Genomic DNA, 24826 nt, shown 5'->3' on the forward strand with positions numbered 1-24826 from the left:
CGCGCACTTTACATCGCTCCCTTTTTCTGGCCCTACAATTTTATTATGTTGTGTGTTTTGGCTCGCCGTCAATCAACTTGGGGTGCCTCTCGTGTACATCATTTCTTAAATACATACCAATTTTTTAAGAATACAAATAGTTTTATCGCTAATAGCAAATTATTTACCACCCCCTAAATTTCGAAACACCCCCCCTGAAATGAAAAGCTGGGGAACATACTGGGTAAACATTACCTTGTTTTTGCATTTTTGAACTCCATTCGCTAGTTTTTAATTGTGTTTCGGAAACTTAAATATAAATTAGATAATTCAATAATAACTCTGTCTTTTTGCGAGTTTTAATTTAATTGCAGTAATAAATATTAGGATCAGTAGAGGTTGCGCGAGACTAACTCCCAATCCTTTCTCTATGCCTTTGCGCTAGTGGATCCGTATGCATGTAATGCAAGGATGCTGTAGCAGGGAAAAAACTTCCTGCTGCTAATAAAAACTGCTAGTTTACAACTGCTTGTCTGAGGAAGTCTGATTTTGGTCAGAAGAAACGTTACAGAAATATATTTGTGTTAGTGTGCAGCAGGACTCTTGAATTGCATAATAAATATTAGTGTCGAAATAGCTGTGACAGGCTAGGCTAAAAATCCTTACCGGTACTTTTAAAAAACAGATTGTTGTATGCGATGGATCATAATAATGGTTTGAAACACATACCCCATTTTACAGGCGCCAACTCGCAAAAGCACTCTTAAAATAGCCCCGGAAATTTTGCAATGGTAAAGCATAGAAGGAATTTTTTGGGGGCCAAAGGTCGGGGAGAGGTCCATAGACGTCCTTTTTTCTCAATTTATCGTTAAATATCGACATCTCATAAAATATAATGGATGTGCATCATTTTCTACATTTTGAATCAAAGAAAATTCAATGTCTTTCAGCATAAAATAATAACATTATTTTGACTCCTATTATGAGATATATTAGCAAATCGCAAGAGAATGACTTACAGACGCCTCTTCCTCAATTTTTTGTTAAATATTACCTTTGTTTGTTTTATATCTCCTAACTGATATCGATGTGCATAATTTTTTACATTCTAAAATAAGTTAATTGTAATACACTTTTATATAATATTAAAAAAATTCTGCTCCAAATGTGGGACATTTTATCAAAAGAAATTGAATTGCTAGGAAGCGCCCTTCTTCGACTTTTCATTAAATCTACTATTTTGCTTTAGATTTTGAACCTAACATCGATGCGCGATATTTTTTAGATTTCAACACTAAGCACTTTATTTTGAAAAAACAAGATTCCTACACCAAATGTTGCATATTTAATTTTACAAAGACGCCCTTTTTCTCGAATTTTCGGCAAATATCACAGCGTTTGCTTCAAATCTCTGAAACTAATATGGGGTTTGGCATTTCAGTACCAGTTAAATTCCATGCATCCTTCTCGACGACTAACATACATAATCCTGACATAATATATAAAAAAAAATAATGATGATATTGGATGTTTCCCCGATCCTTGACTTTTGCGAGTGTTTTGGAGAGTTGACACTTACAAACTGATTTATATGTAGGATACTAATAGTTTAGTATCGCATATAGTATCGTATAGTCTATCGCAGCTTCTCCGGGACTAATTTTTGATTATTGCAACTGAACTGAAGCTCATCGGAAGACATAATATTAATGACAATTAAAATATTTCATTCGCAACTAATTTTCAAACTACTAAAAACGGACAAATAACACGAAAATTCGCAAAAACCATGCATGTATATAAGTCTGAGCGTAAATATATACTACTTAACTACTAGTGTCTGGGCGAACAAAGTGTCTGATCGGCTTCAAAAATCACATTGTTACGTAAATGTTGACTTTTTAATGATTCGTCATTGTTACGGAAATAAACAAGGAAATCGATGCTTGAAGAAACATCCACAAATTTGACTTGACTTTAGATTTTTCACTCTAATGAACTCTTCCGAATTTCGCTGTAATGAAGCTTCGCAATTTCGTCAACTTCTTATGTACGACAGCCAGGAAACTACGTTTATAGATAACTGAGGTCAGGAGGTACCGTAACGTAAGACTAGATAGTAGATACCGGTACTGGAGATACGGTACCGTACCATACAGATACTGGTAGGATAGACTAATAATGCGTACCGGTATTTCACTTACGGTAGGTTATACTTCTACTTATGTCTTTGGTGTTGGTTTTATGTTGGTTTTGTCTTGACTGCACAAAGATATCCCATCGTTACTTAGTTCAGTCAGTTAGAACAGCACTGACAGGGATTCGACATGCTCGCAGAGGTTGGGCACCACTGCTTTAGCCTATTACAGTACTACAAGTACTAGGCCTATGCCATTTTTGTATGCCATGGTGAATGCAAAAAAAATTAAACAATTAAATATTAAACCAGCGTAAATGACAATTTAAAACATTTCCCTGGTTTAGGCACAAAGAGGCGAAACCCCTGCTGCCTTTTTTTACATAATTTGTGAGTTGCAGAGTTGGGAAAATACGGTACATAACAGCATAAAGGAGAGTTTCACCAACAGAGTACCATCTCTGTTCTTTATAGGCTCATTATCGTGATAGAGCATGCTAAACAGGGAGATACTTGGCAAATATTTATGCAAGCAGCATTCAGTAATACGACAAAAAACATTCTAATTGCATCTGAATTACTATAAATTCTGAAATGGGAAATGCTTGCAAGAATATGCTTGAAGACGATAAAATTGACCACGAATAAATTAAATTAATTTTAAGAAAAAGATTCGTTCAACTGACTACTACGACTGCGAGAAAGAAATTTTTTTTATAAATTAATACTGAAATATCAGAGATGCGAATATTTTGTGGCTAACAGCGTATTGCTGTATTGACAAACTCAGGCTTTATTATTATTGTGGACTATGTTTAAATTTGTAATTAAGTCCAAATATGCATAATGGACGCGGCGCTGACGAGCGATAATTAATTGGTCGTCGGCGACGCTGTATCTCGATCAAACATGGTAGCTGGAGCTAAAGTAAGACGACATTCGCACAGTATGCTTGGTCTGGTATGAAATCTGGCACGTGTTGATGTAAAACAGTGCACAAGTTGCCATTCCTCAAGTATTATCTACTTCCATCTGTCGTTATGACATTGCTAGAAATATCGTAATATCGCAGTATCGTAAATATCTAATAGTTCTTTTAAATGTACGCGAAATATTCCACTCAGAACAATGTTCAAATTAAATTTTAATTAAAATTAAATATCGTCGTCGGTAGCTGATTCTCTATCCAATCATGCCTGGGCGTACCATAACTTAGTCGCAGCGCATGTGTGTCATCAAATTCATGGAAAACTGAACTTGCAGTCTGGGGGAAATTACGCCACACATCATCTCGAGTAATACGTAAAAGAGTGTGTTGTGCTGAACTTGAAACAAATGACGGCGGATCAGTAAAAAAGTCAATCACGAAAAATAAATTTTCATTTCCATCCCATAATTTGGAGTGCCGCATAATCGCATTCGGCAGATTTAATGCAGCTGAAAACAACGATTAACAAACAATCAATGTTTTTTTTTTGGTGAATCGCTCTATTTTCCCGAATCGCGTAAATCCAAGGACCAAAAGTGGCATCCCTATCTGTAGGTGGCAAGCAAAAAATTGAGTAATCGAACCTACAACTATTCTACTGTACAACGCTTTGTCTTCATTTTATCAATATATACAAGTACTAATATTAATATTGTCTTATTTTGTTATTTTTTCTGTTAACTTGAAATATTTATGGAACTGTTGCTTAACACATTTGACTTATACTGAGGTGTGCAGACTTACCAGCTCACTCTGTTTGGATTTTTATCTTGCAACTTACGAAACTTGTGCAAATAACAACCAATGTAACTGATGATTTAACAAGAATTTATATCCAATTTGAAACTGAAATCAAGATGAGTAAGGGAGATGAAGATAAAAGGCCTGCTACAGCTTCAAAAGTTAATGTGGCCGTGCGAGTTAGACCTTTTAACAAAAGAGGTGAGGCAAAAGATTTATTATTCATGTATGTGGTGACGACTTTTTAAAGAAGGGATCTTGTGTAAATTTATTTATTATAATATAAATAGCATTCTGACAAACAACATTACTATGGTCGTTGCCAAATTTAATCTGAGGTTTGCGAGTTCGATTTTGTGGGTTCTGTACATCGTCTCATGCTTTCACATATCATGGAGATCTGATATTGTGCATCAACCAAATTTAACTTTGTCCCAGTTCACTCTGGCTTACATCTCTTGCGTGTTTACTCTTAAGTAAGTTTCATCAATTTACAGATAGTGTATGTGACCCTGCTTTGTGCATATTCTCATAAGGAAATATTACTTTTCACATTATTTTCAGAGATTGAATTGAATTCAATTTGTGTTGTGGATATGGAAGACAATCAAACTATTCTGCTTCCTCCACCTGTTGTAGGAAAGGCACCTGATAAGTAAGCTAATAATTTTTTTATATATATATATATATGTTTTTTTCATTGCTGTTACATTACAATGAGCAAAAATCTTTGGGACTGTTCACTGTTCAAAGTTCATTCAAGTGCACAACAAATACCTCAGTTGCCTCATTGTAAATTTGGAACAATACAAATCGTATATGTTTTCCCAAGTTTATATTTTTCGTTTTTGGCATTCCCACTTCTTAACTATTATATATTGATTCCTGTATTTGCAAAATTAAGTATACCGTAGTTATTTACTATTGCAAATGTTAGCAATTTGTTGTAATTGACCTATATTTGATTGTGAACTGCATTGTCAAACTGAAATTCCAGGGTAAACTGGAACATTTTATTAACCTTTTTAATGTTATATTTGTTATCTGGGATGTGTCACTATTCCTAATACCCTTATACAAACAAAGTTGTTTTGCTTTATATTTATATTGTTTGTATATCTGACATGTGTTTATTTTTCACAAGAACGCCCCAATTACATGGCAAGCTAGTACAAAATTGTTAGTAGCCAACTGAGGTAGTTGTTGAGCACTTGAATGAACTTTGAACGGTGAACCATTTTGGTCTTTGTACTACAAGTGTTCGATGCTGATGTAATGTGTGTGGTTCATGAAAATAATTCATTACATCAATATATAATTATTTGTGAACATATCATATGTAGAATTGAATAATTTTTAAATCAACAGCAGTTCTTGCAAGTCATAGCAGAATCTGTCGAAGTTTATCAGCGTAAATATTTTCATGGGAATTACCACATGGTTTTGATCAAATATTTCATTGGTAGCTGCTGCTATTGCATATAGTATATATATTGAAATATAGTGTGTATAATGATGAAATGTTTGTTTGTAATGACTTTTCTAGAAAACTATATTAAAGTACTATGATGTGCTATTATTAAAAGAAACTGACATTCAAATATTCAATCATTTTTTAAATCTCAATCATACTGATACCTTATTAAAGAAGTTAATATTAATAAGAAATATCTAGTTAGAAACCTATTTATACTTTCATGGTCTCTCATTTTGCGTCATAATAATAACGACCTGAGATGCCCTTTGGGGATTATGGTCCTTTTCTTCTTAATATTGACCAACTTTATACTAGTTTAAAAGCCATGATTTCATCAATTGTCTGGGATTGTCCCAACAAAATGCAATGTTTTACAATCAAAAAATATTATTTGCAGTCAATATTATTAATAGTTGTACATTCAACTACAGGGCCTTTGAGGAAAAAAATTCCAACTTTAATAAATTCCTCAATATTACAGTACTGATCAGTTGCCATTTTCATATGACAGTATGTTTAATTAGTTTCACATGTTAATAACTAATTTTTTTTTGACATGGATGATTGTATAATTGTTGAAATTATTTTTAAGTTACCAGGCCTCATTATAAAAATAAAAAAATTGAAATGAGTTATTCATATGATTGATTCATATCAAAATCCAGATTAAATTAAGTACCCAAGTTTATATGGACTTGAACTTATTTTGAGTTCATTGCCTGCTATTTTGCTGCCAGTTATTAAAGCGTTATTATTTAAATCTATTCCTTATGTTCATGTGCCAGTATGTTCTTCTTGTGTTTTAACTTTTGGACACTAAAAAAATGTTGTTGGACACTAAAAAGCTTGTTGATGACCATAGTTTTTGTAATTCCGAGAATTTTTTTGGAAGTCTCTTTTATACAGCTGTTAAATTGCTGATTTTGTTGATTTGAACAGATTCAAATGTATTTTCAAGTTGTTGATAACTCTTGACATACCAGGAGTGTCCTTCATTTTGATATTGAAGGATTTTCTTTTTTGAGCTGTGCTGGTGACCCTGCTTCAATAAGCAAATATAGAAAGAATCTATCTATGCTGATTACCATGTACAAAATAATTGAATTTCTCCATGATCATTGCTCTATCATTGAGCCTGGCTGGCCTATACCACTGCGTCAATATAATCATTAAATTTTTTTTTCATGTATCGTGAACAGAAAACACACCAAGGTAAGCTCAGAATCTTGTGTTTTTTATTCTTTGAATTTCAATTAATATTACTTGACTTTGACACTAAAGTTACCATAATCTGCTAGTGCTGGTTGCCGAAAGACCATAAAGCAAAATTATGCCTAATTATCACCTTGGCCTCGTAATAGGTAATACCAGTGTTGAGTAGCATGTGTTGAATTTCAAAGGGAAAACAGCATCTAATGGTATTCTAGATCAAGTAGGCACCAAACATATATCTGCAATTAAAGTTCAATATATCTATGTTCTCACGTTGATTGACTGTGGTAACCCTTAGCAACCATAATGAAAACTGCATTTTTAAATTTTACAACCTTACAAGCTGTGAGTTTGCTTTTCAAGTGTACTGTGGCATGTTTAATAATTCAGACAATGGCTGTGATGTAACGCTGTACTTATGGGCGAGAATTGAAATAATATTATTATAGCCTACCTGTTGTCGTTATATCCATATACTATACATAACATAAAATGATTGTTCCTAGTAATGTAACGAGAAAAGTTTTGTTGATAACATTCTCTTGAATGCCCTGCTTGAATTCCGGCAAATATATTTCAAATCTATATTTTATTGAAAAACATTTCTTTATATATTATTTCGTTTTTGTTCTTTTCAGACTTTTGCCTTTGATCATTGTTTTTGGTCAATGGATCCATCTCAAGAAAATAAATTTGCAACACAAGAATCAGTCTTTGAGAAATTGGGATTTGATGTCTTAACAAATGTATTCACTGGATACAATGCCTGTATATTTGCCTATGGACAAACAGGTACAAAATTATTATACTGATTGAATAATTTGAATGAAAAATTCTAGGTAAACTTGTGAAGTTGCCTACTCAATGATATTGCTGCTGCGATTCCCTCAATGTAATAGATATGTGGTTAGCTTGCATTGCAAAAAAAAACTGGAGCCTAATTATTTAAATGAAACTTTTAAACTAATTTATATTTACATCCAGGGGTAGTGACAGTTTGCAATTTTGCTAATTATGATGCATTTTGTCATTGTGGTTTAGGGGTCTGTAGCAAATTATGTATGCCTTATTACTTATCGATTTTAATCGGTAAGTATGTTGATGGGTATTTGTCTGTCTGTTTGTTTGTCTGTTAGATGCACGCGATATCTCACGAAAGCGAGATTGAATCTGCTCCAGATTTTGCATGTGCCTTCATCATATGTCGTACCAGGAGCCTATTGATTTTGGATGAATTATGTCGTATAATTAAATTAGCGAGTTATTAATTAATTAGTGATGGGACACAAAGTGTCACTATGGAGTAAGAGCGCTGTTTTGGGGGATCCCCTAACTTTCGATCGATAAGTCTTCGGTCTCTGACCGATATTCTCGTTTTTGTTTTGTTCTAAAATTTCCTATTTTAACATTTTTTGAGTATTCTGTAGAAGCAATTGAATGCAATTTTCTATTTTTGAATAATTTTTTTCTCACTGTCTTCGCAGTTTCTACTCAATTTCTTTTTTCCATTTCCATTGATTCATCTTTTCATCAGGTTCTGGCAAATCTTACACCATGATGGGATCACATGATCAACCAGGATTAATTCCAAGGCTCTGTTCTGAACTTTTTGAACAAATTGTAACAAACACAAATGAACATCAGTTTTTTAAAGTTGAAGTATCATACATGGAAATTTATAATGAAAAAGTTCGAGATTTATTGGATCCTGAAGGGTGAGATTTAGTTGTACGATCCTTTATAAGTTGTGTTCCCATATTGTAAAGATTATTAACAATTTGCACGATTAGTCACAATTTATTATTTTCATCCAATTTGCAAGTTAGGCTACTGTATAACAATAACTAACTTCTTAAGCGATGCATGATGCACAATTAAAGGGTCCATATTACCTGTCAATCCACTTCATTCACTGTGTTATATTGAGTTATTTTCAGTGCTAAATTTTTGGCAATATTCTTGTACACATGCATCTTCAGAGACAGGTTATTTATACCGATCTATATGATTGGTCTTCATGTTCACATTATCCTTGAAATGTTGCCTTATAATTTGATGTAGACAACAGTGAACATGCATGCTTGACTAACCACAAAATTGAATAATTTTTTCTGTTTTTTACTTGCCCAGGGGAAAACGTCATTTGAAGGTTCGAGAACATAAATCATTAGGACCTTACGTAGATGGTCTGCAACAACTTGCTGTGTCAAATGCCAGTGATATCCAGGTATTTATAATTCATTGAATGGCTTTATGTGTAAAGCTGGCATTTGAAATATGCAGCATAAATTGCATACATCGGAATAAAGTATTTGATTTGAGGAAGGTGTATGTGTCTGTCTCTTGATTTTTGCTTCATTAAATGGTTATCTGTTATTTTGTTCGGTTCACTACAATATTCACCACTTCTTTGTTCAGCTTAAATGTCCCACCGTATTTCATTCGAATACAATTTATTAGGAAATTCTTATTCCATTACTGAACTATATTCTTTAAAAAATGAAATCAATAAGATGATTGAAATTGTATTTCTATTTTGGCTAATATGTGAACTCTTTCCAGGAATTAATGTCAGAAGGTAATAAATCAAGAACTGTGGCAGCAACAAAAATGAATGCGGAATCATCTCGATCTCATGCAGTATTTACATTGATTGTCACACAAACATTAGTCGACCCTCAGTCACAGGTAACGTCAATTCAATCATGATTCATACATTGATGTCGGAGATATGGCGGAAATATGAAACATATATTTTTACTGTATGAGATGAACTTATATAAACTTGAACGATATTGATAAACAGATATAGCTGAGATTGAATAATTGACTATATATCTTGAGTTAAGTTCAGTAGAGAACTTTCATGAATTAATATACATTATAATAGATGAACTGAAAATGCAGAAATGTTACGAAAAACATATGTAAATTTTTTTATTGTTATTAGGTATACAATGAATCCGATTTTGGCTTTTTTTCAGTTATCATGAACTCAAAATCCTAAGTTTCAAAATTAAATTGTAATTTTTTCCAAAATAATATATTTATGTTGAACTTCTTTCAAATGTATTCTAATATTCTTTTTGCCAATATCTGTACTGTGTAAAATTTCCAATTATTTCCATATTCCACTTTGAATGTACGCATTGTATAGAACATAAAACCCTTAATTTTTTACATGTTAGTTACTTCACCAGAGGTATCAACAATTTTAAAATGTATATATTATTGTAAATCAGAAATATGAAATACATTCATGTCAAATTGTCAAACTTTCTTTTAGGTTTCTGGCGAAAGAGTCAGCAAAGTGAGTTTGGTAGATTTAGCTGGAAGTGAAAGAGCATCTAAAACTGGAGCAGAAGGAAGTCGATTAAAAGAAGGAAGTAATATTAATAAGTAAGTTTTCTATGAAAAGTGTAATTGGTAATTATGCTTTACCCACCCATTATGATTTTAACTGACATTTTCCCATCGGTAATCTTCACCTTTTCAATGTACGTTTTTTATTTAGATCGTTAACAACACTTGGACTCGTAATAAGTTCACTTGCTGATCAAGCCTCTGGAAAATCAAAAAATAAGTTCGTGCCATACAGAGATTCAGCATTGACATGGATATTGAAAGTAAGTGTGATATTTTCGAGGTTATAAGTGATTTTAAGACGCAGTCTCTATTTTAAAATAGAGCGATGATATTGTTGAATCGTGAATATTTGGCAATGACTCGACGCAGTTCATCTATTTCATATTCAGATTAAAATTGTTTTGTCGATAACAAGTTTAGCTGCCACTGATATTTATTATGATTTTGCTTACCTTCTTGCAGGATAATTTGGGTGGGAACAGTCGAACTGCTATGGTTGCAACAATCAGTCCATCGGCTGATAATTATGAAGAAACGTTATCAACATTGAGGTTAGTTATAAAATTTTCTTTCTGAAATAATTTTTATGTTTTATTTATAATAACGTACTTACTTCCAAAATAACAAAATGTCTCCTGAATCTCCTCTTCTGGTATTAAGGTGTTATATTTAATAATAAACTCATTTAATTTGAAATGGAATGAGATCTTAACTGTAATTTTTCTGACTATTACTGAGTGTGATGGAGTTACATTTGAACGTCTGTGTTCCATATTATCAAGCTGTGATATCAAATTCTAGGTATGCTGATCGTGCTAAACGAATTGTCAACAAAGCAGTTGTTAATGAGGATCCAAATGCTCGTATCATCAGAGAATTGAGGGAAGAAGTCGAAAAATTACAAAATCAACTCAAAGAATCAGAAGTGGGTGAACTTATTTCATATATCAAGTTATCAACATATTTCAGGCTCAATTACCATGATTAAGTTTGTTGTCTGCGTGATCAAATATCGTCAGTGATTTTAGTAGAGTTTTACACATTTCAGTTTTCGGACAAGTTTATTTGATTTTACAATTTATAATGTAAAAATATTATCGTTATGAAATATTCATTTCATTGAAGTTTTGTTAATTCTATACTAAAACTAAATGACATTGATAACAAAAATCCATAGTAAAAATTTTGGTGTTGAATATATGATATTAAAATGAATATGAGATGTATTTTTCTCTTTAAATCACATTCAATGTCATTTTTGTTGGTGGAAATGAAGTTTTTCATCGACTGTTCATGATTGTTTCAGAGCATGAGAGCCCCAGAATTGAAAGAAAAATTAGAGCAGAGTGAAAATTTAATTAAAGAAATTTCGCAAACATGGGAAGAAAAATTACGAAAAACAGAAGCTGTTCACAAGGTATTTATAATAAATAATTGTAGATAACCCGAAGACAATGAGATTCGACTTGTATCATGCTTGATTTTGTGGTCATTTTTAACTATTAAAAAATATTTTTTTAGCAACGTCAAGAAACTCTTGAAAAAATGGGTCTTTCACTAGAAAAATCCGGGATAAAAGTCGAAAAGACAAAATGTTTTCTTGTGAATCTCAATGCTGATCCATCTCTGAATGAATTGCTTGTTTATTACTTGAAGGTAACAAACAGTTAACTAACTTGATTGATTTCATTTTGACAGAATAAATACTGTATTACAAATTACAATATACTTCAATCAATTAAGGAATTAAAAAAGCTGTTAATTTATTTTTATTCTATAAATTGTTGATGAAAGATTGTAAGAATTTAGTACAATTTTGTTTTTGAATATTTACATATATTAATTTGCTGGAGTAGACTGCACTTGTTGCCCCATTATCTCCTTGTATAACCTTTCAAATTGGTTTCATAAATTCAGCCTACAACAACAGTTGGTCAAAACGAAGAGAGCGATATGCAACTCAGTGGTTTAGGTATTTTGGATTTTCATTGTCATGTGGAAATAACTAACGAAGGTGGTGTTTTCATTACTCCTATGAAAGATGCAAGGTAATTGTGATTTATATTTTGGTTTTTAGTTGGGGAATCTCATTTTTGTATCAAGCTACTATGAACACCAAAATACAAAAGCCCATGCAATATTTTTTTTATTATCTAATTTTATAATTCGTAGTGCCAAGCCATGAGTTCTTATGGCATTATTATGTGATCAGTCATGTACTTGCTCTCCATACATGATACATACATACATCATACTTAATACGATTCTGACCTTTAAACAAGAATAAGCTAATCAACTTCATAACAACTTCATGACCTGCATTAACATACAGTTATCACATCTATTTTACTTTAATACTAAACATAATTCAAATTTTCCAACGCCTTCAAGATTTCTATGTAATGTTTTGAGTGATACTAAAAATTGTTTTACTGTGACAAAAATATCCGAATATCTTAGCTGGGAACTTATGTTTCTGAATTTTGATGTTCTTAGTTACACATGTTTCTTTATGTCATTCAAATCTATTTCAATTGCACAAGATGTATATGTAGTATTACTATATTGTGATTATCTTATGTGTTGCTACGCCTAAATCAATCATTTTAATTTATTAATAGATTTTGAAATCAATATTATGGTGATGATAATAAAATATTATGTGTTCATGATCAGACTGAGACTTATTAATAATTATGATAATACTCAGAAGGAGATCATAAATGCATTTAATTTATGAAATACAGATGCAAATTTAATAAGGTCCTAAAATAATAATATCAATAATATGATATACTAATGCTTAACCTAGTGGTTTTCAATTCATTTATTATTATTTAAATAAATTCTTATTTGAGAAGTACAACATTGCATCTATTTTTGTGGGACTTATTTTGTTGATTTATTTCAAGGAAGTAAAGGTATGGGTATGTTGAATTAGAAATATGGGTATTTTCCTGCAATAAAACAATATTTTGATTTGGTCCAATTTTTCAGAACATGCATAAACGGTCAAATAATCAACTCAAGAACAAATTTGCGACATGGAGATAGAATATTGTGGGGAAACAACCATTTTTTTAGAATAAATATTCCAAGGATTCCTCGTCTTACTCTGACAAAACCTGAAAATGAACAAAAGGATAAAGAACCATCAGATGGTGACAAGATACCACCTTCAGGTAATCTGCGACTTTTAGGCGCTTCATATTTGATTTGCATCATGAGAATTCAAAGGAATTCACTGAATAAAAATCATGATAGAATTCAAATTTAAGTTTCTTGAAACAGTTGAATTTGGGGCATATGGCATGGTTTTTCTCAATTTCCTGATTTAATCTCATTGTCTGTTGTCATGTTATAAATTATTGATGTATTTTTTCAGAATCAGATATATCATTGAATGAATCTACAATAGATTATGAATTTGCACAAAGAGAGGTTTTAATGAATCAAGTTGAAGGTTAGTCAATGATTATTTTGTGTGTGTGAGGATTTTAAGCATTGATAATACAGGCACAAACATTCCAATAAAACTAGTTCTTTTATTCTTATAGATGTATATACGGTAGATTGTTTTGTTATATTTATAATAACACCATCTATTTTTACCCTCTTAATATTTGGATAGCAATGTATGGCATTGTTCAAATTTTGTGTTATGTAACTGAAATTTTAAATTCTGCTTCTCTTCAGCAGCTAATGAAAAATAAAATATTTCGTTGAAAAAGCCTGAATTCTATGTCTCCTGGTTGATTTTGTTAGATGTACTGTCTGTCTTGAACCAAGCCCTTGTATTTTTGTTATTTATTTATTATCTTTTGGCACTAAAGTATAAATACTAAATATGTAAATTTTTTCTAAATATCCAGCTCCAATTCAAGAAACTATAATGCATCTTGAAAATGAATTCAAACAACTGACTGATGAAACTAATTATTCTACACTAGATATTGATGAAAGGAATAAATATGAAGAGGTAATGTTCACATATTTCTACACAACTCAACATGGCTACGTGTTTATCTATGACTCATTATAGGAAGTAGCCAGGTTTTTTCTATTGTTTTACAATCTTTTATTGACTTCATGTATATTTTGCAAATTTTGTATGTATTACTTTTTTTGAATTATTGTTTGAGCTATATTTTTAAACATTAATCAGATAGTTGTAATTTTTAGTTATCAACTTTTCATGTTTTTATTAAACCTATTTATACCAAGTTTTGTGGAGTGACATGGCATGACTTATGCTTATTAGAGATTATTAGATATCAAAATTTATTTCTAGGTAGCATTTTACATAGTTGCAAAACTATTGGGTTATGCACCTCCCTAGTACTATCCACCAAGCATTTGTGTCTGATCTTCTTGTTATTTGAATAAGTGCTTGGGCTATGTGACAACAATAACATGAATGCAAGATGTTTATTTCAACTTTGCCTGTTTTTAGGAAATACGAGCTCTCAGACAACAGTTATTATCTCTTTCGCCTCGAGGTAGTTCAGATTCGCTCGACCCTCCTCCCGAGATACCAGAGGATGAACAAAGGAGAAAATCACCTCTCAATGGAAACAGCACAAATAACATACCTTTGCAATATAAAGATTGGAAAAAAGAAAGGTGAAAAAATTTGCAAACAAGGAAGTTTTTCCTCTAGAAACAATAATATTGAGATTTTTCAATACACACAATGCTAAAATATTTTATTCATGAAAATGTCAGGAATAACCAGCTACACTGTGGTGTCAAGAAGTTGCAAGAAGAATTGGTCAGAGCACAAGCTGCTGTTCAGGAAGCTAATTACCTGGCTAAAGAAATGAACAAAGAAACTGAATTTCTTGTCAGTTTACAAATTCCTGCTCATAATCTAACTCCCAACAGAAAGGTAATGGTATCTGATATAATTAATGCAAAATTTGTTTTTTAAATCTTCATATTCGCTGATGGCCGCAATACTTCTTCGAAAAGTGATAAAACAGAATGACTGATTCGTCACAATTTTTGAGAATAAAATAATATCTTGTCTTGCTGAATATTTTTGTTTCTGTCAACACTCTTTAAATGGTTCCAACATTTTCCCATTTTTAGAGAGGAACGCTACTTTGTGTACCAGCAATTCAAGTTATAAAAAATGGTAGAGATTGCCAAGTATGGTCCGTTGAAAAGTTGGAAAACAGGCTTGCTGATATGCATGATGTTTATGAGGAATATAAGGAAAATACAAATAAGGAGGTCAGTTCACAGCATAACTTACACAAAAAATAAATTGTATTAATTGATATTGTAATAATTCTTCAATTTCAAATTGGACATTGGGACTGAAAAATCTTTGCATATACTGTACCTGTAAGGCATTGATATCAGGTTTATTTAATTATGCTTTTATGCTACAGAAAAAGTTTTTTTCTCATATTCTCATTCGGTTTTAACTTGTTAACAATATTTATACTAATTTTGTTGCAAATGAACTCGATTTTCAGGAGACAGATTCATCTGATTATGATCCATTCATCGAAACGGAAAGAAATCAATTATTGATAGGAGTTGCAAATGTATTTCTCACTTGTTTATTGCAAAACCAACCATTCAGATATCCTGTTCCAATTATTGATCAACATGGACAGGTAGTATTGGATTTGATTTTTATTTATTCTTATACTTGCGAATATTTAGCAGTTGCGAAAAATATTGTTTATAAATACAGTAAAGTATTTTTACTCTCGGTTTCAAATTATACTGCGTACTAACCAGACAAAGGAAAGGGCAGTTTTTCACCATATGATTAAGATGTTTTACTGGAATAATGGATAAATATAAAATGAATTATAATAAATATGAATATATCTTACTCTGTATTGCTCAGCAGAAATGCTGTAATGTCTAAACATATTCAAACCAGTCATCTTTATTAAGTTTTAAAACGTCTTTTGTAAATTAGGACTTTGGTTTCAGCTACCCCTTCTTGCAATATTAGGTAAATATGCTTTGTTGTTGAATTGAAATTTAATTTCTTTCAGTGCCATTCTTGGTTGCTATTGTCAGTTTTGAACAGTATAAATTTTCTAGTAACTTTTAAGTAAGTTTTAAGTTTTTCTAGTAGCGTTTAAATATCTCTAATAATAATTTGTTTCACCAGGTTGCGGGAAAACTTCTTGTTGAAATTCACAGAATATCTGGTTCAAGCAATCAGGAATCAATGACACGAACTACAGACTCAGACACAAGTGATGACAGTATATTATCTGATGTATCAAGTTCTGCAAGTAGTGGTATCGGATCTAGTCTTTGTACTGATGTAGTAGCTGGATCGCAAACAGGTGCAAATTAAACTGTTAAAGTGCTTTATTTATTTGGTTTTCAATGTCTTAATGCCTTAGTTTTGAGATGCTTAGAATTTGTGGATGGGTCAATAGTGGAAGATTTCTTCAAAAATCACATGTGTTGTGTATGAATTCTTTCAAAAATTTTGTACCAAATCAAGATTCTCAATTATGTGACGAAATGAACTTGAAGTGAGAATATAATTTCCAAAACACAAAAGTAAAATACATTCTAACTAAATATTAAACAACATATTACTACCACAAGTTATTATTCAAGAATTTGCTCTAACAAACATTTTGTTTGGTTCAGTGAATCAACTAACAATAGAGAATCATAACATGAATACGTCGTCTTCGTCATTATTCAATTCATCATCTTTATCATCATCTGTTCCTGTTGAGTTATCGTCCAGTTTATCCAATCATCGATATCAACAAATGACATGCAGGTAGGATTTTTTGTTTTATTGTTTCATTCAAATTTCATTTCAAATTCTAAATTGTGACATCTTTTTACACAGAGTGACTGTTATTGAAGCTCAAGGTTTATCTTCTACTTTATCACATTTTGTACAATGTCAATATTATTTTTTGAATTGTCCCGATGTAATTCTTGTTCCACCTGATTTAAGTCCTGAAGAATTATCACCAAAGGGCAGGTAAGTTGATACTCTCATTTATTTGTTCTACATGATGTTAGACTCGAGTGTAAGTCTGGTTAATGTGAAAGAAGTAGCATTGTTGGAAAATGCTGTAACCAAATAGTTTGTGTTACATTCTTTAAACAACAATTTTTGAACGAGAAAGCGACTAGTGCAATCTGCAGTTCTGATGTTCAAGATTATTTTTGACTTTGTTCTTACTTCGCCGCTATGAATTGACTCTTATGTAAGGATAGCATTGTTTCAGTTTGCATAGGCTCTCTCTTTGACGTAGTTAAACGAATATTATTGTTCTACACGAATCCCAAAGGACTGTTTTGCCAATTTTGGTTCACTCTTTGAATAAATTTGTCAACTATTGAAAAAACTAAATCCTGAAATTATATTTTACCCTAGATTCTCATTTTATTTTTAATACTCAATTTTGAAAACTATTTTTGTAAATGTGAGTTATTTCATTGTTTGTTGTTATTCTCATTTTGTATGAATTTCTTGTGGATAAATTTGATCTTTCGCTTTAGTTTATATCTTAACTTAGTTGTTTTATATTTCATCTATCTCAACTTTTTACAGGGACTTAATTTACTATTATCTTACATTTATTTACTTTGCTAATTTAATTGCTAACCTGTTGTTAGATTTTCCAAGCATCACATAGTTCAATCTGTAGGCTCTGGATTGACAGAAAATCTAGATAGCTGATGTCTATTTGGTATAAAATCCAATCCATTTTTTCAGTCGATCGACTTTAAATATAAAGTTTCATCACACAATGCAATTCACATGTAACATCACTGAAGATCTTATTGATAACATCAATTCTGGATCATCACTCGCTATCGAAGTGTGGGGTCACAGAGATCGTTACAATAATTTGGGTTCGGACGGAGATATTCCAACTAAAATTCAAGATAAAGTTCGTTCGTCCAGCCTTTTGTCCGAGAAGCATAAATCCTTAACTGAGAGGTTTATTGTGTTTTTGTTCACATGTCTTTTTGATGTTTTATCTAAAATATATTTGTTGGTTTAGTGAAAAGGCAAGCTATTCTATACCTGCAAGAAATTTGAATAAATTTTGTATCTTCTTGTATTGGGGTATATAAAGATGTAGAAGAATAGTATTAATAGCTTCTCTGTTCAATCTGTCTCAACTTCTCTAATTTATCCCATATAGTTAGACGAAATCGAGAATTTTTACCCAAACTATTTAACGAATACCATTGTGAATGGTGAAAACACCTGCATTTTGGGGCCAGGCAATCATCAGTTGAACATTATTTGCCTTGTAATTTCAAATCTTAAGGCACTGATAATACTAAAGACTTCATTAAAAATAATCAGCTAGGTTTTTAGAATTGATGATAAATAGATAAGTTATCGGAAGCACATAGAGAATTGTTAGGGAAGAATAAAATAATTGATTTTTCAATGTTTTCCTTTATTTAGATGGAGTGAAGTAATAAAACGAATCAAATTAGAAATTATAATTCTGGAACTTGGTGAAAATGCTGAATATGTTCCAGTTGAAATCGTTAATAAATTAGATGTGTTGAGTAAAGGTGTCTTTGAACTGAAACAAGTAAGTGATTATGTTGTTACTTGTGTTTTTTTCATTCCCTGACATACTTTCTTGCTATTCAATATAGGTCTCGAATAAATATGCTCTCTGTGTGAGTTGCTGAATCAGGGTTGCCTAAAACAAATAGGAAGAATTTAGAATATTTTCTTGAAAATATAATAATATAGGCTTAACTTTCGACACTGAAATTGAAAAAATTTTTATCAAAATTATTCTGCATTGCCAAATTCAATTTCTATTAATTTACAATGATTTCTACATATTTCCTTTTTCAATTTAAAATATTCTAATTTTAAAAATATACTATAATAATAGTACAAATCTCTCTCTAGGGCCAATCAAGGCGAATTGAAGTATCTGTTGAGACTGTACAAAACTCAGGAACTTTACCTCTAATTGTCGACAGTATTGCTTCTGTGTATGCAGGGAGTGTCCAATCTGGGAGTGCAAAGGGTCAAAGGTCAGTTTCAACATTTTGATATGCAAGAACTATTCATGATCAATTTGGAATTGTTTGCATCGGTGTTGTCAATCATTTGGATATCTGTTGTTAATAGTTATTGGACACAGACAGTTTAAAACACAAAAGGATTCTTCGAAATATTTATTTAAACTCTGAGAACTCTTACAAAAGAATTTCCATATCACACCGGATTTCAACTTAATAAGAAATTAATTTAGTATGGTCTCTGGATAATACCCTACAAATTTCAAATTGAGGAACAGCATGGCTATATTTGTCTTTGTGTAAAAGTATTTAAATTTATTTATAAATTTCAATAGCAACCTAATCGCAAATTCCTATTTTTTTAGCAATATGGACAGTTACCATGACAATGATTTAACAAACTTAAGAAATACTTGGCTTGATATATTGGAGAAACGTAAAGATTATCTTGATCAAGAAATCAAACGACTTGCTAACAAGGGTAAATACATCTTGATTTGAGCTGCAGAAGCTTTTTTTGAAACTGTCATCAGCTTTTTGCATGATAACGTAAAAGTTTTGTTCTCGTATAATATTGAATACTGCATATAGAAGATATTGTGTATGTTTCTTCAGCTGATAAAAGTTTACTTGAACAAGAGAGAGAATCTCGTTTATTCGATCAATGGTTGACCTTAACAGAAGAACGGAATTCTTTAGCAACTCCTCATGCTGGTATTCCTGGTGCACCTGCTTCATGGGATCCTCCTGATTCTATAGAAATGCATATTCCTGTCTTGTTTTTGGATATCACAGGTATGATGTGCAATCGGTACCTTGTGATTGATTATATCATGTGCAATATGGCAATACTTGATGTGTATTTTGATGTTTTCACTTCAAGATAAAGTTTGTTCGTCCAGCCCTTTGTCTGAAAAGCATAAATCCATAAAAACACAACAAATCTTTCTGTTAATTTTATGCTTTTTTAGACAAAAGGCAACATATTGAAATGAATTTCAATTGCTTACAATCAATTTTTTAATTTTACAAGGGTTTTTGATTTCACATATACAAGATATCTATTTTATCTTATCCTTCTTGCTATTTGTAGGTGATGATTGTAAAAATGAATTACTTCACAAACCACGAGGTCTCGATAATATGTTGCCGAATGAACTGCCTGGAAATTATATCGAAGTTCCAATCATAAGAGCGGGAACTGATGAGGTTGGTAATATTTGTTATTTTGTTAAGATTTCCAAATTTTTTGTTACGAGTTGCTTCAGCATTTTTAAGTCTTCGTAGCATTATTTTGATTATTATTTTATATGTCGTCTCGTATTGTAATAATGTATTTATACAGATGCACAACCATCTTACTGCAGTTGCATCGTGGGATTCATCATTACATGATTCAATATTGTTAAACAGAGTTACTCCATCTAATGAGCAAGTCTATGTTGTAATACAGGTAGTTTGTTTGTCTATTTTGAAAAAATAACTGTGTTAATATTATTATGTAATATTTATAGTTTACAAAGCACAGCAAGTGTGAGCAAACCACAGTCCTCAGACTGTATACAGCTTGTATTGAATTATCATACGACGCTCCATGTTTTATATGGATAAAAGAATCATTTATGAGAAAACAATGGTTGATTGCTACAGGTCCTTTTTTGCTAAAAAATGGCCATGATGAAAAATATTTGTTGGATGTTTTCTATATTTCCGACAACGAATATTTGTGCAATAACATGTAATCATTCCTGAAGGTATACAAGAATAAATATACATGCTCCTTGACAAATATTAATTTGCAGGCTTTGCTGAGTAGAGTATGGCTCCTGATTTTTAAAAATTTTTACAGGTAACAGGGTCCATTTTCGTCATTGGTGGAATTAGAAAATTGAATATACTTGCAATTTAGTTAAAATAAAACTTTATCAGTTATGAGAACACTGCATCAATAGAAAGTGCTGTCCCCGGCTAACTTATGTGACCCCCGAGCCAAAACAATAACACTGGTCTACAAATGTTGTAGACATAATGTTATGTGCTGACAACACCAAAACCTTGGATTCATTTGATTCCCAACCATTGCGTCAATGTATTTTTAAGTTCAATCCTCTTACGCTAATTAATTCAGGACATTTTTACTAAGTACTCAAATGGACTGCAACCGTCTGCAAGGTCTGAAAACCCATTTACGGAATTGAATTTTTTATTTATTTTTCCAATTAAGAGAAAGTTATTCTATTTAATTCTAAATTCTTTCAATTCAGGTTCATCTTCGATTAAGCCATCCTGTAGATATGTCCATTGTTTTGAGAAAAAGAATTTGTGTATCCATATATAAACAGCGAGGAATAACTGCTTTTATGAGAAGAAGAATGCAAGGGAAGGTATGTGTTTAATAAGCTTTCATATTTTCTCAACGAAGATCGGGGTTTGTTGAAAGTTGGGTGAATCCATTTTGCTGCAAAATCATGATACATACCAAGTTTTGCCACTTTTATTTATCAAGAAATGGCAATATGTGTCTCAAATTTGGACTGTGGAAATATGTAATTTCATAGATGAATTGTTATTTTTTGTTAATGGGTGAATCCATGATATACTTCTTCCACTTTCTTAGTTATTGCGATCATCTGGAGTGATATATGAATTGGTATCGAGCATTCCATTATCATCTCAAGACAACGAAGACCAGGAATCTCTTGCTATTATGGCTGCTTCGGGAGTGGATTCAAATGTAAGTGTTTTTTGTCTCCTGTCTATTGATCTATTTTGGCATATGGACTTAGATAAAATGCAATCGAACACAAACAAACTTTTATTTTCAGGATACTACTGATGACAAAGTTTTAGATGATAATAATGATAAATCAACAAAAACTAAAAAGAATCCATTCGAATCATATGTAACTCGGTCGATGCAATCTGTAGATGATATTTTATCTCTCGATAAAATTCGACAACAAGTTACTTTACGAGAAATTATTCATGCACATAAACAGAAACAGGTACTTTTATAATGTAATAATAATCTTAGAATGAACAGTAGTAATTTTTTCGATACATCTTCAACACTTTATTTATGTTTTCGACTATCATTACATCCCATTCCCATTATATCGTAATGATGAAATAATAATAAGGAATAAGCTTTGGAGCCAATGGAAAGTTAAACAATTTTCGCTCCAACCCAGAGTTAACAAAGATTTCCCTTCGATTTGAAAAAAATTCTAGACTCCAGCTCTGCTCGAACATAAATTAACAGAGAAAACTTAGCCGTATGCAAGCTTTTTCCAATAGACTGTTTAAGAACACTTAGTGAAATTAATGCTTTTTCAGTTTTAGTAAGAAGTTTTGATTTATTTCATCACCATTAAATATCTGCAATTCCAACTCTGGTGAATTCAGTGTTTCGACTCCACAGCACTGGCTACGTGTGATGCTAATGTGCAAAGCCAAGCTGAACCATTACAATCCTTCATTATATTTTTGACTATTTTTAAGATTAAATTCCGGCTACCACGTTCAGAACGAGCTTTACAATCAAAGCAAGTTATATATTCTTGTTGGGGACATAAAAAACGAATAAAGGTTAAAATGAGCTGCTTTCGTGAATCGAATATCCATTTGAAATCAATTTTATAAATGAATGATAGGAATATTTAATTGACCAATTTACAGTGATATGAAAACAGTGATTTTGTTACACACAAGCAATGAGAATGATAACCTGGAAAATTATTTTTTTAATCTTATATTAATTCATAATTACATAAATATTGGTAATTTTAGATCATAACCTGGTTCATGTTAGACGACATATGTTAGATAAGTGTTTTTGTAATGACTAATGTAGATTTCCAATAACTGCATAGCATTTTTTTGATGACTACAAGTACATTTTTGTATTGCATGCAAAGTGATATAGACACTTCAAGGTTATAGATTGTTTCCTTCTAATAAAATTTAGCCTTACCTGGTCAAAATAATGTCATGCAGCATGGCTGTGGGGTTTCCTTGCTCACATAAATTTCCAGTTAATTAGTAACATGGGTGAATTAAGAATTTATAATACTTAATTTTTTTTCAGAAATCTCAAAAGAAAAGTGCTGACAGCAGGTGACAATGGCAGAAAAGCATTCAGTATGTTATCATGATGATGGTGTTTCCTATTCTATCTTTGCTGACTCGTTATATTATTCATCATAGTGCACTAAAAAGACGATGCCTTGCTATTTATTGATTTATTTTATTCTTTTACTGTATTCAATCAAACCTTTCTAAAATATTATCAGATTTTTTCTTAGTCATCACCAATGAAGGATTTGATCCCATTTCCTAATCTCTGAAGAATTTTTAGTCCCAATCATGCCTACAGCAACACAGCCTGCTTAATGAACATGAAATAGCAATCTACCGAAAGTGAATTTCTGTTGTTTTATTACTGTTCTAGTTAGCGAAATTTGATTTTGCATTTTTTTGTAAGGTTTTGGCTTTGTTCATACTAACTATTACACATGCTGAAGCACAAATAATATGAAAAATTAATCTATTAAACAATATATATTTTCACATAGAGTTAGGAGTTCTGTTCGATGCTCTCAACCTCTCCACACTATATATATATTGCTACTATTAGGCCATAAGATGTTTATACAGAAGCATGTTAGTTATCGATAACATCATATAGTGTCATTTATTGCAATTTTTGATATATTTATCACAACTAGATTTCAAACTTATTTACTTTAATTCAGAAGTCAATTTTGTTTAGTTGAAATTTGTATCCTATAAGCCTATAACGGGTATGAATGTGATTGTTTTAAAGCTCTCCAATATCTGTAGGTAATTAATTAATTGTTCATGCCAACTTATTAGTCATATTGCGAGGTGTTTGTAGCATGTGCCATTCACATCTAATTATCATCTGCTTTATGATGCATCAATTTATAAGGAATATTTTTTTTTATTGGTAGTAAATTCTATCTTCTATGCTTCTATCTATCTATCAACTCAAATGATTAGTTTGTTCCATCATCGCTTCATTGTGCCTTTTTAGAAAATTAAATGAGAAATATTAGCTATATTTTGCATCACTGTCACTTTAGAAACATGATATTTCCTTTTATCATTTACCTAACCACATTTCATGTATTCAATTTAATATAAATCTACATTGTTAGGTAATTGTAAAAGGCCAGAATAATGTTTTTTTTACAATCTAATTCAAAACAATTTTCAACATTTCAGCAACCGATAGTTGACTCCAAATGATATAAGCATTTTGCGCTGTATTTTTCCATTCTCTTCTTTTGGTTACTAATATCCATATTATGACGCATTTGTATGGCGAATCATAAACATCAATGTAAATGAGTGATCACCATGTTATTTTGAATCTCTAGGGCTGATGTATTTTTATAACATTGTATATTCTGAATCTTAGTTACTTAGACATCACCATTGTTCTTAAGTTTCATCCTAAAATCAGCATTATATAACAGAGCATCTGTAAAATGAAGTTAGTGTAGCATGCTGACGAGTTCTATAATGACAGTATTTCTTTCGAACTGATTGTAGTTCATAATGTATGTTGCCAAATTCAACTAGGTACGAACGGAAATATTAAAATAACTTTCAGAATAGATATTTATAAAATATGTAGGCCAAAGGAATAGAATGTAACTACAAATAATTAAAAACTTGCCTGCAAGACATCAAATATTTCAAAATTATGATGAATAAAAAGGGTCAATTCTATTGTTACTGCAAAATAACCCCCCTTTGTACAAGATTCTTGATCATGTTAATAGTATATTTTTAAGTTGAATATGCTGTATGTTATCGTATTAAATGAGAATAAAAGACTGTGATTCAATTCCATTTGTACAATGTCGCTTATGCATCAATAATA

The 24826-nt window shown here is 31.4% G+C and overlaps 1 protein-coding gene across 3 annotated transcripts; it reads left to right on the top strand.

The window, feature by feature from the left end:
• The first annotated feature begins 3814 nt into the window (after nucleotides 1-3814).
• Nucleotides 3815-24617, top strand: LOC120332078 (kinesin-like protein KIF13A). Of its 3 annotated transcripts, XM_039399279.2 has the most exons (35): nucleotides 3816-4046; nucleotides 4410-4500; nucleotides 6522-6534; nucleotides 7173-7326; nucleotides 8069-8249; nucleotides 8665-8761; nucleotides 9097-9222; nucleotides 9821-9933; nucleotides 10049-10160; nucleotides 10363-10451; nucleotides 10702-10825; nucleotides 11207-11317; nucleotides 11422-11556; nucleotides 11818-11948; nucleotides 12898-13082; nucleotides 13286-13363; nucleotides 13773-13879; nucleotides 14354-14523; nucleotides 14626-14788; nucleotides 14992-15135; nucleotides 15384-15527; nucleotides 16040-16220; nucleotides 16537-16675; nucleotides 16748-16885; nucleotides 17627-17854; nucleotides 18335-18467; nucleotides 18800-18927; nucleotides 19281-19396; nucleotides 19531-19710; nucleotides 20009-20124; nucleotides 20261-20368; nucleotides 21180-21299; nucleotides 21533-21649; nucleotides 21741-21920; nucleotides 23003-24617. In XM_039399279.2, exons 1-35 carry the CDS (start codon nucleotides 3962-3964, stop codon nucleotides 23033-23035), a joined length of 4470 nt encoding a protein of 1489 aa, XP_039255213.2. In that variant the 5' UTR covers nucleotides 3816-3961; the 3' UTR covers nucleotides 23036-24617. The 3 variants fall into 3 exon arrangements, with proteins under 3 accessions (XP_077969538.1, XP_039255213.2, XP_077969539.1); XM_078113412.1 differs by lacking the exon at nucleotides 20261-20368 and having other exon boundaries at nucleotides 3815-4046; XM_078113413.1 differs by lacking the exons at nucleotides 3816-4046; nucleotides 6522-6534 and having other exon boundaries at nucleotides 4480-4500.
• Nucleotides 24618-24826: the final 209 nt, after the last annotated feature.

The sequence above is a fragment of the Styela clava genome, chromosome 6, assembly GCF_964204865.1.
Source record: "Styela clava chromosome 6, kaStyClav1.hap1.2, whole genome shotgun sequence".
In the NCBI taxonomy this organism is placed as follows: Eukaryota; Metazoa; Chordata; class Ascidiacea; order Stolidobranchia; family Styelidae; genus Styela; species Styela clava.

Excerpts from the sequence above, each read along its gene's own strand:
- LOC120332078 (XM_039399279.2), top strand. The coding sequence starts at position 3,962 with ATGAGTAAGGGAGATGAAGATAAAAGGCCTGCTACAGCTTCAAAAGTT. Across the intron at positions 11,318-11,421 it reads AAACAGAAGCTGTTCACAAG|CAACGTCAAGAAACTCTTGA; the intron begins GTATTTATAATA and ends ATATTTTTTTAG. Across the intron at positions 14,524-14,625 it reads AAAGATTGGAAAAAAGAAAG|GAATAACCAGCTACACTGTG; the intron begins GTGAAAAAATTT and ends TGAAAATGTCAG.